Here is a 17,223-nt window from a genome sequence, read left to right as displayed (position 1 = left end):
TTAGATCTCTCAGCGGCTTTTGATACCATCCACCATGGTATCATGCTGCGCCGGTTGGAGGGGTTAGGGGTGGGGGGCACCGTGTTGCGGTGGTTCTCCTCCTTCCTCTCTGACCGGTCGCAGTTTGTGTTGACAGGGGGCCAGAGGTCGACCCTGAGGCACCTTGTATGTGGGGTGCTGCAAGGGTCGGTCCTCTCGCCCCTTCTGTTCAACATTTATGTGAAGCCTCTGGGTGAGATCATGCATGGTTTCGGGGTGAAGTACCATCAGTACGCTGATGACACTCAGCTGTACATCTCCACCCCGGACCACCCCAATGATGCCCTTGACATGATGTCCCGAAGTCTGGAGGCCGTACGGATTTGGATGGGGAGAAACAGGCTCAAGCTCAACCCATCCAAGACCAAGTGGCTGTGGCTTCCAGCGTCCCGATATAGTCAGTTGGTGCCATCTCTGACTATTGGGGGCAAGTCGTTGGCCCTCACAGAGAGGGCTCGCAACTTGGGTGTCCTCCTGGATGCACGGCTGTCTGTAGAAGAGCATGTGACGGCCGTGGCCAGGGGGGCTTTTTATCAGGTTCGCCTGATTCGCCAGTTGCATCCCTTTCTGGATCGGGACTCCTTACGCATGGTCACTCATGCCCTCGTCACTTCCCGCTTGGACTACTGCAATGCTTTCTACATGGGGCTCCCCTTGAAGAGTACCCGGAGGCTCCAACTGGTCCAGAATGCAGCCGCGCGGGTGATTATGGGAGCGTCATGGCGCTCCCATGTAACACCTCTCCTGCGTGAGCTGCACTGGCTCCCGGGGGTCCTTCAGGTGCGATTCAAGGTGTTGGTGACCACCTTTAGAGCGCTCCATGGCTTAGGGCCTGGATATTTATGGGACCGCCTTCTGCCACCGAGAGCGTCCCACCGGCCAGTATGCTCCCACAGAGAGGGTTGTCTCCGGGTGCCGTCGGCCAAACAATGCCGACTGGCGACCCCCAGGGGGAGAGCTTTCTCTGTGGGAGCACCTGCCCACTGGAACGAGCTCCCCCCGGAGATACGGACGATTCCGGACTTACGTACTTTCCATCGGGCCCTCAAAACCTTTTTATTTCATCAAGTCGGGCTGGCTTAATCTCTCCAATTGTGTATTTTAATTTGGATTTTTAATGGTCGGGCCAAAATGTTTAATTTATTTTTAAATTGTTTTTAAATTTTGTATTTGATGTTTTTTACTTCTGGCTGTTCACCGCCCTGAGTCCTTCGGGAGAAGGGCGGTATATAAATTCAAATATTAAATTAAATTAAATTAATAATAAACAATAAATAGAGGAAAAAGAGTATGTGTCCAAAATCCAAAATGTTGAATGTCAAAAGGTGCAAAATCCAAAAAAGAAAAGAAAAATACAATATCCAAATTTTAGTTTTTTTCACATTTCAGGTTTTGAGCAAAAATAGTGGAAAGGAAGAGAAAAGATCCAAAAATTTTCACTCCAAATAGTCAGCATAAATAGTATAACAGCAGATAATACGTGTAGACAAAAAATAACAATTTAAACAAAATAGTCTTTAATCTATTATTGAGTTGGTAATCTTTTTTCTTTTTCCCCTTCTCCTCTTTTACTCCCAATAAGTCATAAGACAGTTTATCTCAAATGTTACTCAAGGTCATTCTTTGTTCTCTTCACACATCCAAGAAAAAAAAGAGATTTCTTTTTCACCATCAGATGGTACTATATAACTTCACAACTTACTTTCACTGATCTGAAGTCTATTTGTTCCGACTTAGACCTTTCCAGTATCTATTTTAAAGTCCAAAATCCATCCGTATTTCAATCTAAATTCACTTTGCCCAATCTGCTTTCCATTATTTTCCAAATCAATTCATATTCTTTAAGAAAATTAATTTTTATTTGCAGCCATTGCTTTTTCGTCGCTAACCCGGAAATGGGGAGGTAGCCAGATATCCATTTCCTCCCCTTTCGCTCTTGCCGTTCCTTTTCGTTTCTAATTAGTTTTTTGTTTTTGTTTTTTGACAGTTCAGGTTATGTGTTAAAAAGTAGAGGTCTTATTTCCAAGACAGAAGTTTCTTTCTCATCCAGATGTTGTGCCTTGTTTCCTCTTTCGTTCCCTTCACTCGTTACCACTCCGGCTTTGTGACAGCTCTCAATGGCTGTTTTCCCAGCTGCAGAGTTGGCTATGGTCCCCTCTGGACCCCCAAAACAGCTATGATATCGGCGCTCACTCCGGAGCCCCGAAGTTCACGTCATTCCACCATGTCGCAGGCCATGCACCACCACCACCACCCCGGTAGTATGCATTTCTATGAAGCAAGATCTATAGACACGCAGTAATCTATTTGCATCAATACTCTTTTTATTACTTTATTTTGTTTTATTGTATTTTACACACTATGATATATGTTGTACCACAGGTACACAATATATCATAGAATATATCGTGGTTACAACAATAACCATTTGTGGTTATAACAAACTTTTTTACAAAGCATCAAAATCCAAAAATTTTGAATTCTTTTATTATTTTAAGAACAGAAATGCCTGTCCATGACTCAGTAATATAATTGCTAATTTGATGATGTTCTACCAGAAGTTAACAACTGACAGTCAATTATTACTGTGGACATATTTGCCTTAAATTCTGTACACTCTATAATCTTGTCTATAATTTAGGTAGATTTTCTTTAATGGAAACATATATATTAGATTTCATTGTAGAATATTTTGGGGTCACTTACTGAAGATACATCTTTATACTGTACTTGTGTTGAACAGATTAATTAAGGATTTTGCTTTGCTTTTTGCAGTTACCTCATCGCCGAGTGACATTCTCTGCAGCCAATCAAGCTCAAGATCTGCAGGATCCCTCCCAGCACAGTTACTATGACAGTGGCCTTGAAGAGTCAGAAACACCTAGCAGCAAATCTTCATCAGGGCCTCGGATAGGGCCTCTGGCTCTACCTGAGGACCACTATGAACGCACCACACCTGATGGCAGCATTGGTGAGATGGAACACCCTGAGAATGGTAAGAAAGTTACAGCAAATTAAAAAGCCCTCTAGTAAAGTACATCTAATTGGCAAAGAATTTGTACTACTTTTACCCAAGAATGATATTGGGAACTAATTGTTCATCATGCTGGAAATTTTTTTGCAGATTTTTATTGCAGGTGATTGAGGCACAGAAAATAATTAATTAATTATTCCACCCATCTCACTATTGAAGAAATTCTGGACAGTTCAAATGAATGAGAAGAAAAAGAAAGTGAAAAGCATACTGAAATAAGATTTTAGGTTTGAAGAACTGTCAATAAATGACTGCATTTGCCCCATTCTTTACCATAGATTTTCTGCTCTATAGAACTTCCTTCTCACATAGAGCAGGCTTTCTTTAATGTCATCATTTCAGGATGGAGAGTAAAAAATATTTCTTGATTAATGAGACATTAACTATTTCTTGCATCCAAGTATTTAAATCTCTCTTGAAGCTTATCCAGAATGAGAAGCAAAGGACAAGAAAAGTCAAGAGAGCAACTGGGTAGTCTTATGCTTACGAATATCTAGTTTGCTTCCTCAAGCTGCAAACAGAAATTATGCCTAAAGATTCTGGCCAGGGATTATCACCTGTCTCCAGCGTTACATCAAGTTAGAAATTAATGCAAGTGAATGTATTCTCGAAGCAAACTATACATGTTTTGTAATAACATATTAATCACTTCAGATCTCCATAGACAGTTATGAGAAAGCCAACTTGATGTAATGATAAAGTTACCAGATTAGAATCAATGGTTTCCAACTCATCAGCTTCTGTCTTTATATATACCTAACAATGTATCAATCTCTAATAAGACATACTATGAATTATTCTCATCTACGGTATAATGTGATCAAGTGCAGAGAAAAACCAGACATATTTTACCATGATTACCAAAGTTAGATGGACCAGATCTAATTTTGCTGTCCCGATCCATACTAAATATAGCACCAGCAAGATGTAGAATCATGGTCTTCCAGATTCTCAAGTTGAACCAAACCTTTTACGTACTGTACATTTTAAGCACATATCTCCCAGTCTTTAAATCAGAAAGAAGATAATCAGATTTCCTTTAACTTAAAAAGGTGAAAGGAAATCTCTAGAATGTAAACCATGGAGGCAAGTAGATCAGGCAGGCAGACAAACAGGCAGCTCTATCCTTTGTTTTACAGTCCATGGCTCCCAATTTCTCTGCAAAAAAGCTAATTGTCTCGTTATGTCATACCTACAGGCTTTTGCTATAAGTTCCTTAAAGGGTGATATGCCTGGAGAATTTGTTTGTTTATTAAATTTATATGAAACCTATCTCACAGGTCAAGGCAACTCTCAGTAGCTTACAGTGTAATAAACCATAAAGACATAAAACAGATTAGAATTACAACCCAGCAGTGGTACTTTCTTTATCACTGCACCAATCACCTCCAGAACTGAAATTTATTGCCATGCCTATTACAAAGTCTGACCACTGAAGGAAAGGAAAGGCTTGCTGGAAGGGAATGAAATTGGAGATTATCTGTTTCTTTCTCTTCCTTTCTTATCTTTTACATATATACCCCTATTATTCTTAATGGTAGTAGCTAGAGGTATCTCCATTCAACTTCATTACTAATTTTATCACCAGAAACCCAATTCACAACTGATACAGATAGTCCTCACTTACCAACTGTTTCAGCAATTATTCAAAGCTATATCAGTGCTAAAAAAATATCTTTGCCACCAATACTCTCATTTATAGTTGTTACAACATTCCATGGTCATATAATTGCCATTTGCGTGTTTCATCAGTATCCCACAGCCACATGATCACCATTTGCATGTTTTGCATTTGACGCACATTTACAACTGCTGCAGTGTCCCACAGTCATGTGATTGCCATTCATGTCTTAGACTAGACTTCCAAGGTCCCTTCCAACTCTCTTAATCTAAATTGTTTTTCTGTATAAGCATTTTGCAATTGAAAATCATGATTTACCAGGAAAGAAAGTAATGGACTAAGAAGGAAGGAGCATTCACATGTTCTTTCATCATGCAATGCTATAAGTTACATAAGAAACAGGAAGAATGGCTGCTACATGGGACAGTTCTCGAAAAGAAGGGTAGTCTCAAATAGCAAGTGTCTTACTCAAGCCAGTGCAGGAGAGCTAGTTTCTTCCTTTATGCAGCCAGCGGATGTATGAAAGCTCTCTTCCACTATTTCAGAATAGTAATATGCCTTAAACCAACCCCATATAACTGCTGAGCTATCTTCTGTTTGTAGCAGAAAACAGAATTATTGTTTCTTAAAACGTCCACTTGAAAACAAAGATTTTTTTCATTCTCTGTGACCATTTCATTTCATTTTTTAATTTTAGTATTAAAAATCTTAAGTATAATACTACAATGAAAACAAATTCAGTTTGAAAGTTTATAATACTAAGAATAATTGACATAACAAAGAAAATTTATCAGGTATTTTCTGATTTGATTCAAGAAACACTATCTGTTTTCCTTTTGCTATTGTTTCTTAAGTAAATATACTGCTTCTGAAGATTGAAAGAGAACCATCATCATTTTTGGATCTGTCTCTCTGAGGCTTAGTAAAATGGGCCAGCTGCTGATGAGATTCCCTACTGTGTGATCCCAGCACTTCCTTCAAATCTAATCTGCTTAAAATTAGTTAGGGAGTATTCCACTTAGCTCCAAGACCTTCTTTTACTTTGAATTTTATTTTATTTTCCAAATTCCACTTTTGTTAAGTTTGGTCTTTTCCTTTCCCTCCAACTGAAAGGGGAGAAAACAAAGGTGTGGCACCTCATGAGAAGCAGACAGACTACCTTAACAAAGTAGACTGAGACTGACTGAGCTGAAATCAACGAAATGCTTGCTGACTTGCTTGCTGGGGCAGCCCGGGGAGCTATGTGGGATTGGAAAGGTAGCTTGGCAAATGAATGTTTGCCAGCATTTGCTGAGACTTCCTAGGGCATAGGAGGCAGTTGCAGAACTATGTGGTTCTGGGTTTGCTTGCTGCCCTGCAAATCCAAAAGGACAAAGGAAAGAGAGATAGGCAGGTGGGGGTAGTTGAAGGCAGTCCCTTATCTTAATGAGGATTGGGCTGGGAGGGACCCCGGAATGGCTTGGCTTGGGCCACGTAGGTACTTGCTTAACAATCCATGATTCTCAATCAACCGCAATAAAGTGAGTGTAAGGACCTGCCCCAGCTGGTCCCTCAGGAAAGCAAAACTCTTGAATCCATTAAGTTGAATCAAAATAACTTTTACTGAGAGAAAGTGATTGCAGTAAAGTCAGGCGGAATCTGAAAAGTCATACAATCATACAGGGATACAATCAAGATCAAGTGAGGTACTAATACTACTCTATAAAGCCTTAGTAAGACCACACCTAGAATACTGCATCCAGTTTTGGTCACCACACTATAAAAAAGATGTTGAGACTCTAGAAAAAGTGCAGAGGAAAGCAACCAAGATGATTAGGGTACTGGAGACTAAAACATATGAAGAATGGTTACATGGACTGGGTATGGCTAGTCTAGTGAAGAGAAGGACCAGGGGGGAGATGATAGCAGTCTTCCAATATTTGAGGGACTGCCACAGAGAGGAGGGGTTGAAGCTGTATTCCAAAGCACCTAAAGGCCAGACAAGAAATAATGGATGGAAACTGACCAAGGAGAGATTCAATGAGGAAGAACTTTCTGACAGTGAGAATAATCAACTAATGGAACAGCTTCCTTCGGAAGTGGTGGGAGCTTCATCACTTGAGATTTTCAAGAAAAGATTGGACTGCCATTTGTCAGAAATGGTGTACACGTACAGGTGGCACACGTAGCCATATCACTGGGCATGTGAGCTCAGCTCCGGTGCGCACCGGCCAACTGATTTTCGGGCCTTTTGGGCCCGCCAGAAGTGGGGAAACAGGCTGTTTCCTGCCTCCGGAGGGCCTCGGGGGGGGGGGGAAAGGCTCATTTTTTGCCGTCCCCAGCCTCCAGAGCCTCTCTAGGAGTCTGGGGAGAGCGAAAATGGCCTCGGAGGTCCTCGGGAGGCTGAAAACAGCCCCTTTGCCAACTTCCGGAAGTTGGCAAATGAGCCATTTTTGGCCTCCCGAGGACCTCTGTGGGGGTGGGGAAGGCCGTTTTCGCCCTCCCCAGACTCCTAGAGAGGCTCTGGAGGCTGGGGACAGCAAAAAATGGGCCTTCCAGTCCCACCGGAAGTTGGGAAACGGGCCATTTCTGGCCTCTGGAGGACCTCCATGGGGGTAGGGAAGGCCATTTTCTCCCTCCTCAGACTGCTAGAAAGGCTCTGGAGCCCGGCAAGAGAGAAAAACGGGCCTACCAGGCCATCACGTGCCAGGAGTGCGGGGGATCGCATGCACATGCGCGGGGTCGGGGCACATAGAATTATAGGTGTGGACACGTGTGAGAACCCCCCCTGCCCCCCCCTCCTGGCACGCCATGACAAAAAGGTTAGCCATCACTGGTGTAGGGTCTCCTGCTTGAGCGGGGGCTTGACTAGATGACCTATAAGGTCCCTTCCAACTCTGTTAATATCTTTCCATCTTCCTAATTGGGATACTGTATGAAAATGCCTTGATGTGTGTTAGTTATGATAGTTGGCCACCTTACTTCAGACATTCCAATCAACTGAGGAGTGAAACAGAGTTTTATTCTAGCTCTCCTATTTAATATCTATGTCAATTCAACAGTAATTGTCTTAACCAAAAAGGAATTTCACCATCCTAAACTGGAATATGATACTGCTACTGTATATGACAATGATGTAGCATTTTTTTCATTCATGTAAGTGGGCCTCAGGAAAATCTGTGGGCCTTAGTGGAGTTGTGTAAGGAGGAAGAGTTTTCCATTAATAACTCTAAAACCAAAATTACAGCTTTCTCAAGAAGACTTTGTTGTCCCCCAAATCATGGAAAATTGGAAATAAAATTGAATTTTGATGTTGTTCAGTCACTAAGTCGTGTCTACTCTTCACAACCCCATGGACCATAGCACTCTAGGCCCATGGTCCTACACTGTCTCCTGGAATTTAAAATTGAATAAATTCCAGCATTTAAATATGGTGTGATTTTTCAAGTTCTCAAACCTTGGCAGTAATAAGCTATAGCAATTTCTGCCAAAGCCAAGAAACTGGGCCTGCAGAAGATTTGGGAGGCCTGCAGAGTGCTTCTGGGGCTGGGGAGGGAAAAAGCGCCCCCGTTTTTGCAAAAAAAAGTCCGTTTTTGGCCTCCCAACCCCCCATGTGTTGCATTTTTGCTCTCCCCAGTCCCCAGGAGCACTCTGCAAAAACGGGATGCATGGGGAGGGGTTTCAGAAGGCCAAAAATGGCTGTATTCGGTGTATAACCAACATTTCCACCCTCTTTTGGGGAGGGGGAATGCGTCTTATACTCTGAAAAGTATGGTACCTATTGTCAGGGTTCCAAGTAACACCCCCAACAAAATCAAACTCCGAGGCCTGAATTTCCTCAAAGCTATTTTTTATTGGAGATGTCATATTGGCACATCTGGGAAAACCTGAATCTGAGCTTCCAGGTTTTTCTCACCCAAAAGAAAGTTCAAGTCCTTGCCCATCACCCACATGTCCATCACATGAACCAATCAGGTATCCTCCGGAACAGAAGATACCTCCCCAGTGGCCTTGATTTTCTGGAAAGAATGTATTTTGACTACATATCATCTTCACTCCATACAATCCCCCCTCCCATTTTCCCACAGTAGAATTTGTGGCAGGCCTGAAGGCTCAAAGGTAAAAGATGGCTTCCAGGTCTGACACCTGTCCTGTTAACCCTTTAAAGCCAAAATAATATCTCAGATGCTATATGGTGCAAGGTATGCACTCACAATAATTTAAAGCCAATGCACATTGTTCACTAGTTTCTCTTTTTTTAAAAAAAAAATTAAGTAGGAGTGGATGGAAATGTATCAAAAAGAGATCCAACCTAGATCTAAGGAGAAATTTCCTGACAGTGAGAACAATTGATAAGTGGAACAGAAGTTGTGGATGCTCCAGCACTGGAAGTTTTTTAGAAGAGATTGGACAGCCATTTGTTCAGAATGGTATAGAACAATGATGGCTAACCTTTTTGCCATCGCGTGCCAAAAGCAGGGGGGAGCATGGGGGGGTCGAGCGCGCACGTGCCCACATCCATAATTCAATGCGCCCTGCTCCCGTGCATGCACACGCGACCCTCCCCAGGGTCCAGAGGCTTTCTAGGAGCCTGGGGAGGGCAAAAACAGCCTTCCCCACTCCCCCGGAGGCCCTCTGGAGGCCAGAAATGGCTCATTTTCCAACTTCCAGAAAGGCCCAAAAGTCAGCTGGCCAGCGCACGATGCAGGCTGGAGCTGAGCTAGGGCAATGCTCATGTGCCCACAGATATGGCTCCACGTGCCACCTGTGGCACGCGTGCCATAGGTTCATCATCACAGGTATAGAATCTTCTGCTTGAGCAGGAGGTTGCACTAGAACACATGATATCAGTATTCCAGTATTTGAGGGGCTGCCACAAAGAAGAAGGGGTCAAATTATTCTCCAAAGCACCAGAGGGCAGGACAAAAAACAATGGTTGGAAGCTAATCAAAGAGAGAAGCAACCTGGAATTAAGGAGAAACTTCCTAACAGTGAGGACAATTAACCAGTGGAACAGCTTGCCTTTAGAAATCGTGGGCACTCCATCACTGGATGTTTTTAAGAAGAGTCCAGATAGTCACTGGTATAGGTTCTCCTGCTTGAGCAGGGGGCTGGACTAGAAGACCTACAAGGTCCCTTCCAGCTCATTTTATTCTAACTCAAAGGTCCCTTCCAACTTCGTTATTCTGTATTCTGAAGATTTTATCTTGTATTTATTATTTTTATAAATAACTAGAGTGGTGAATATACCTAATATTCCTTCCGCCTTCTTTTTTCTCCAAAATAGCAACCCTGTTAGGTTGAGAAGGGTGACTGGCCCAAATTGACCTTTCTGGCTTTCATGCCTAAAGCAGAATTAGAACTCAGTCTCCTGGTTTCTATGCCAGCCCTTTAACTCAGTGGTCCCCAACCCCCGGTCCGCGGACCGGTGCCGGGCCGTGGAGTACCTGGCACCGGGCCGCGCAGCGGCCGGGGGACATGAACGCTGCAGCGCAAAGGCTCCTGGGCCGTGCGCAAAAGCTCCTGGGCCGTGCGCAAAAACTCCTGGGAAGAGAGCCCCGCGCAGGTACGCACGTGTGGCCCAAAGCCCCCACCCCTGCGCGCGCTCAGCGGGCCACGGTAAAATTATCAAAGGCTGATTGGTCCGCGGCAATAAAAAGGTTGGGGACCACTGCTTTAACTAGACCAAACTGGCTCTTAGGTTTTCTTACGATACCTCATTTTGCATTTCAAATACTATAATTCTCATGGATGCTGATATTATTCCACTAGAGGTAAGGGTTCATAATTTTTGTTCCAAATTATTTCCCAATCCTCTAGTTCGATATTATGTCCAATATTCCTAGCCCAGGCTATTATAGTTCCTTTTACTATGCCTTCAGCTCTGTCAAATTCTAGTAAACAATTATAAATTTTGGTTATTAATTTTTCATCTGGGCCAATTATTATTTTATCTAATTATTTTGGTAGAATTTCAATGCCATATTCATTTTTATCTTTTATATATCTTGATTTTAATTGTAGATAAGGCCACCAATCTATATTTATTCCCTGTTCTTCCAATTCTTGCCTACTTTTTAGATTCCCCTGGTTGTCTAAAATTTCATTGTATTTTACTATTTTACTTAAATTCAATGTATTAGGATGGATCATTGCTTCCATAGTTGAAACCCAATTTGGAATTTTCATGTAATGTTTTTTCTTAATTTCATGCCATGTTTGCATTAGAGCTTCTCCTATTTTAGGTTGAAAAAAATTGGAATGAGATTTGTTCTCTCTGTCCCATATGAAGGCATGCCATCTTTTTTTTAAGTCATGTCCTTCCAGTGTGAGTAATCTTTTATTTCTCAGGTTAATCCATTCTTTAATCCAAACTAGAGTTGCTGCCTGATAATAAAGTCGCCAGTCTGGGAGCCCTAAGCCACCTCTGCTTCTACTGTCCTAAAGGTCTGATAATTTTATTCTTGCTTTTTCCTTCGCCCATATAAATTTTGTTGTAATTTGATTCAGTTCTATAAAAAATTTCTTATCTAATTTTATGGGAATAGTTTGGAAAAAAATATAACAATTTCAGAAGAATATTCATTTTAATCGTCAACTCAGTAAGGATAGATTTAATACCCCCCATCTTTCCAAATCAATTTTAATTTGTTGCATAAGCTTTACATAGTTGTCTTCTTTGATTGAAGAACATTTCGCTGTCAACCAAATTCCTAAGTATTTAACTTTTCTCACATTCTGTAATCCTAATTTCCCCTCTTTCCTGTTTCCTCTTTCCTGTTGTATTGTTAAATTTTTGACTATCATTTTTGTTTTTGTCTTATTAATTTTAAGGCCCGCTACTTCCCCATATTTTTTTATTTCCCGTAATAATATTGGTCCTTTGGGTCTCCCCAAAAAAAATATCAAATCATCCACAAAGAATTTATATTCTTCCGTTCTAATTTTCGTTCCTATAATCTTTGGGTTTGCTCTAATTTTCACCAATAGCGATTCTAAAGTCAAAATAAAAAGCAGAGATGACAGAGGGCATCCTTGCAGACTCCTTTCTTTATTTCAAATGTTTTTGTAATTTCTGTTTATTATTATGTTTGCTTTTTGAGACGGATAAATTGCTTCAATCATTTGTTCAAATTTGCCGCCGAATTTCATTTATCTAATTTGACTAATCATATATTTCCAATTTAAATTATCAAATGCTTTTTGTACATCCAGAAAAACAAGGTGTTCTGTCCCGCTTCCCCACACAGGCAAACACACAACCAGGCACACCTGCCAAGATTTTATTAAGCAATCAGACTAGAAACCCTTGCAGATAAGAGTTTTGGCAGTAAACTGCGAAATGCCTGCCAAGTCAGTTTTCACTCACAGTCAACAAGAGAGAGAGTTTCTCCTCAGTCCGGTTCGGTAGCAAAAAGTAATCCACAAAGCAAGAATTAGCCAAGGTCCAATCCAAAATATGCACAAGACAGATTTCAGGTAACGCGATATGACTCTCAGTTTTTTAACTTTGACCGTCACAAAGCCTGAAGAGCAATCACACCAACTTTTATTCCTTGTGGGGTGTGGCTCAGTGACTCAGCTCAATCTCTGGCCCTCCCACGCCTCTTTCGTTGCTGCGCATGCTTCTCCCTCCGACGCTGCCTGGGATCAAGGCAGGATTCATCATCCTCGCTCCCTATCTGTTGTTGTTCTGATATGCTTTCCTCCTGACATATCCCAGGCTGTTCCTCTTGGCCTTCGGATGGAACCTGAGGCATTGCCAGAGAGGAGGGTCCTGGAGATGGAGGCCTTATCAATTCCTCCCCATCACCTTCTGAGTCCTCTTCTTTTGTTAGGACAGGCTCAGGAATCGGGGTCACAACACAAGGGCAATTTGTTTCTCTGGATGCGCCTCGTAATACTCTAATATGTTCAATACTATTCTTGTGTTATCTCTAATTTGTCTAGAAGGGAGAAAACCATTTTTGGTCAGAGTGAATAATTTTATTCAGTATTTTTTTCATCCTTCCTGCTATGATAGCCATAAAAATCTTGTAGTCTGCATTCAGAAGTGAAGTTGGCCTGTGGTTTTGAATTTGGTTTGGGTCGGTACCTTCTTTCATAATCACTGTGATATATGCTTCTCTCCACGAAACAGGGATTTTTGCTTTTAACAAGACCTCGTTATACAATTCTAAAAGAATGGGTTCTAATAGCTCCCCAATGTTTTTGTAAAATTCTCCTGGTAAACCATCTGATCCCGGGGTCTTATAATTTTTTTGTTTTTGAATCGTTTCTTTTAGCTCTGCCAATGTTATTTCTCTATTTAGCAGCGTTCTCTTTATCTTCCCCTATGATGGGCATCTTTTTCTCTTTTAAATAGTCATCTATTTTTTCTATCTCAGTTTCCTCCTGTGTATATAAGTTCTCAAAATATTTTAATGCAATCCTTTTAATTTCTTCTTCCTTATTTTGTAAATCCCCTACCTTGTCAGTTAGTGTATTATTCTATTTTCCTTTTCTTTTCTTAATTTGTATGATAACCACCTTCCTGGCTTATTTGCATTCTCAAATTGGTATTGTTTCGCATATTTAAAGTTTTTGACGTGCTCTGCTTGTTCTATTAGGTTTAATTTATGTTTTACTAATGTTAATTCTTCAATTAGTTGTACATCACTTGGCCTTATTTGAATTTTTTTTTCTAGCTGTTCTAATTCTTTTACTAATATATTCTGCTGTTTAAATTTTTCCTTGTTTCTTTTTGCCATATATGCTACAGTTATTCCTCTTGTGTATGCTTTTATTGTGTCCCATAGGTTCTGCAAAGAACTGTATTGTTTATTATTTACCTCTAGAAATAAGGTCAGTTCCTGATTAATCTTTTGTATGTATTCCTTCTCTTGTAGTATCTATGGGTTTAATGTCCATCTTCTTATTTTCTTTTTTTGACCTTTCCATATTATTTTCAGGGGGTTATGATTCTTCCTGTTTGGGAGAATCTCTACATTTTCTACTTCTTTACTTAGTTCTTTATTTGCCCATATCATATCTATTCTTGAGAAGGATTTATGCGGGTTGGAATAAAATATAAATTTTTCCTCTTTGGGGTTTAGTGTTCGCCATATATCATTCAGGTTTAATTCTTCCGCCATATCGAAAAAAGATACAGGTAAAGATAAAGGTAGTACATTCCTTTTTTTCCCCTTTTTCTTCTCACTAATATAATCCTTTTTTATATATATTATCCCATTGTAGTCCCCCACAATACATATATTTTTATAACCTGTTTCAATGACTTTTCTATGTATTTTTTTGTAAAATTCCCTCTGGTTTTTATTGGGAACATATATATTAACAAATAACATTTTAACTTCCCCCATTATTAATCCCAATAATAATATTCTTCCCTTCGGATCTTCATATATTACACTTGTTTTTATTTCTTTTCTGACATATGTCACAACCCCTCTCTTTTTTCTCTCTGCCAGTACAGCATATAAATTCCCCAACTTATTATATTCCAAGTATTTCTGATCCTGTTTTTTGATATGTGCCTCTTGGAGAAATATAATATCTACATTCTTTTTTGTTAATTTTGTAAGTATTTTTTTTTCCTTTTCACCTGGTCATTCAATCCGTTTACATTTATTGACAGTAATTTAGTTTCTTTCTCTATTTTCTTAATTGTCTGCTGGTCTCTGGTTTTTGTTTGCTCTTGTAATTCTTTGTGGTCTGGTACTCGTACTCCTTTCTTCATTTCGATTCCCCTTCTTCTCCCTTTTGCTGCTTAGAGAGTCCATTGAATGGGTTAATCCTCATGTGACTGGCCAGAGACTGAGTAAGAATTTGTTTAAATATGCCTCCACTTCCTGTCTAGCCCCAGTTCCTTACTCAGTCCGGCCTTAGAGACATCTTTTTTTCTCTAGCTCCTTCTTTGGACTCTCTAACCATCTCAAAGGGATTTATTTCTGCCTTTCTGCCTTTTTAAGATTGTGGAGTGTGTGAAATCGTCTGCCAGCAAGCCGGTTGGGCTCAAACGTCACTCAGCTGATCCACGACTTTGCCAACGGCTTTTTACAGCCGCGTTCGGCCCGATCGTCTCAATTCCACGTGGACTCCTTTCTGGTTGCCGTAAGTGGTTGCGAGCACGGAGGGGGAAGTCTTTTCGTCAGCTTCACGCAGCAAGGATCGAGGGAAGCCCTGTTTCGTTGGGGCTCGGCTTTCCCTGGGATAGCCCTTTTGACAGGCTCAATTTGGGAGAGTTTCGTCTGCTCCGATTGCCTTGGGCTTTATATTGGCATGCAGGGAGCTGTTTTGTCAGTTCTTTGCCATTGCATGCTTGCTGCCTGGCGCCTTACAGGGCTGTGTTGTCGGGCCAGCGCCATTTTGGGGTGTTTTCACCGTGTGAGGCATTTTTTCTGTTGGGACTGTTCTGCCAGCCCTGCGCCATTTTGTTCTTACCTAAAGGCTTCCATGAGCTGTTTTGTCAGCCCCAGGCCATTGTAAACATCTTCTCTACCAATTGAACTTATTTCAGGGTTCCAGCCTTATTCTTTGTGCTCAGGCTGCCCCAGTTACACCTACCAGCTATTGTTTTCTAGAGGCATTTTAATTGCAATTGCCCTTCTCTGCTCTTATTGGTTGCAACCACTCAGCATTTCAAAATGGCTGACCCTAGTTGTTCTCCATCTAGGAGGTCCAATTCTCCCTCTCACCATAAGAGCAGATCTAAGACCAAGCATTCTACCAAGGCTAAAACATCCAGTGTGGCCTCTTCTTCTGCTGCTGCAGAAAAGGATGCCAAGAGAAGGCATTTGGCTCTGAGTAGGCAATTTGACAAAGCCAAACAGCAGGCAGACACCATTGCTCCACCTACCCACCCACCCCGCCCCCACCTCCACTGTGGCAGCTCCATCCACCTCTGCCCCTCTGTCAGCGTCTCACTGCTGGCATAGAGAGGAGAGAGATAAGCCCTGAACTTTTGCCTGCTAAATCCCTTTGAAGCTGGGTCGTCGTGGAAATGAAGGGAGGGGGGACATTCCTGTGAAATGACGAGACAAGAAGTCAGGAGAGTGACTTGGAAGATAGCCAATGAGAAGCAGATAATTGGGGATCGGAAAGGGAGGGATTGGGGGGCAAAAGGTCAGTCTTGTCCGCATCAAGTCATGATCCGGTTGCTGTGCTCGAATAAAGAGAAGATTTCCTTAAAGATTGGCAGTTTGGAAATTCATTTATTTTGAGATAGGTTCGAAGTCTGACAGACTTGTTATTTATCTCACGCAGGCCTCACTGGGAGAGTGAAGGGAGAGGGGCCGGATGTCAGTGTCTCACCGCTGGCATAGAGAGGAGAGAGATAAGCCCTGAACTTTTGCCTGCTAAATCCCTTTGAAGCTGGGTCATTGTGGAAATGAAGGGAGGGGGGACATTCTTGTGAAATGATGAGACAAGAAGTCAGGAGAGTGACTTGGAAGATAGCCAATGAGAAGCAGATAATTGGGGATCGGAAAGGGAGGGATTGGGGGGCAAAAGGTCAGTCTTGTCCGCATCGAGTCATGATCCAGTTGCTGTGCTCGAATAAAGAGAAGATTTCCTTAAAGATTGGCAGTTTGGAAATTCATTTATTTTGAGATAGCATCGAAGTCTGACACTGTTACTGAACAGTCATCCCTTCACCCCAACTCTTCATTGACACCGTCCAGTGTCAATGGGCTCAGCCTGGCTCCATAGCCACTCCCAGCGGCCTGGACAAAAAGTTGTACACAGTCAAACAAGAACTCGAGGACCTCCTCAAGCTTCCCACAGTCGACATTCCCATGGCCAGCCTGACCTCACCAAGCATCCTTCCATCTGATGCAGCCGAGGGTCTTCGCACAGAGGACAAACAGGCCAAGATTTCTACACATAAGACTCACCAGGCTGCCGCGTGGGCTATTAAATCTGATACGCCAGCGTCCTTCACCAAAACTTCTCTTATTTGGCTGCATCAGATGCAGGCCAGAGCATCTCCTGAGGATGCTTGTCTACACCAGGACATCATCAAGATAATCGCCGCCACAGAATATGCTGCGGATGCGACTCTCAACTCTGCCAAATTCGCTTCGGGCGCCCTAGCATCCAACATCACATCGAGACGTCTCCTCTGGCTGCGTCATTGGCAGGCGGACATGAGAATCAAATGGCGCCTGGCAGTGGCTCCCTTCAAGGGCGGTTCTCTCTTCGGTGAAGCCTTGGACCCGATTCTGGTGGAAGGTAGGGACAAGAGAAAGATCCTCCCATTTGTGTCCAGATGCTCCGATAGAAGGTCCGCCTTCCCCTACCGGAGGCAGTCCTTTCGGTCTTCCGACCCTGGGTACCAAACCCCGGGCCCCCAACAGCCGTTCAATCAGTTGGCCGATAGGTCCCATGACAGAGAGCGCCCTCGCCAGCCTCAATCCAAGCGACCCTTTCAAGGATCCACCTTTGGTCCCTACCGTAGAAAATAGAGATTTCACTCTCCAGGGGCCCATTGGCAGTTGTCTCGCTGCTTTCTCGAACACCTGGCGCTCTACGACTACCGATGCCTGGGCCA

The 17,223-nt window shown here is 42.3% G+C and overlaps 1 protein-coding gene across 1 annotated transcript in view; it reads left to right on the top strand.

Moving 5' to 3' along the window:
- Nucleotides 1-747: 747 nt before the first annotated feature.
- LOC139315012 (protocadherin-9-like) overlaps nucleotides 748-17,223 on the top strand; it is a 34,616-nt gene continuing 18,140 nt past the window's right edge. The window contains exons 1-2 of the mRNA XM_070941036.1: nucleotides 748-819; nucleotides 2,815-3,034. Coding sequence (XP_070797137.1) covers nucleotides 748-819; nucleotides 2,815-3,034 — 292 coding nt within the window. The remainder of the gene's footprint in view (nucleotides 820-2,814; nucleotides 3,035-17,223) is intronic.

This window comes from Pituophis catenifer, unplaced genomic scaffold, assembly GCF_029215685.1.
Source record: "Pituophis catenifer annectens isolate HBS135680 unplaced genomic scaffold, rPitCat1.0.hap2 SCAF_3, whole genome shotgun sequence".
NCBI classification, from domain to species: domain Eukaryota; kingdom Metazoa; phylum Chordata; class Lepidosauria; order Squamata; family Colubridae; genus Pituophis; species Pituophis catenifer.
This window is presented reverse-complemented; position numbering and strand designations above follow the sequence as displayed.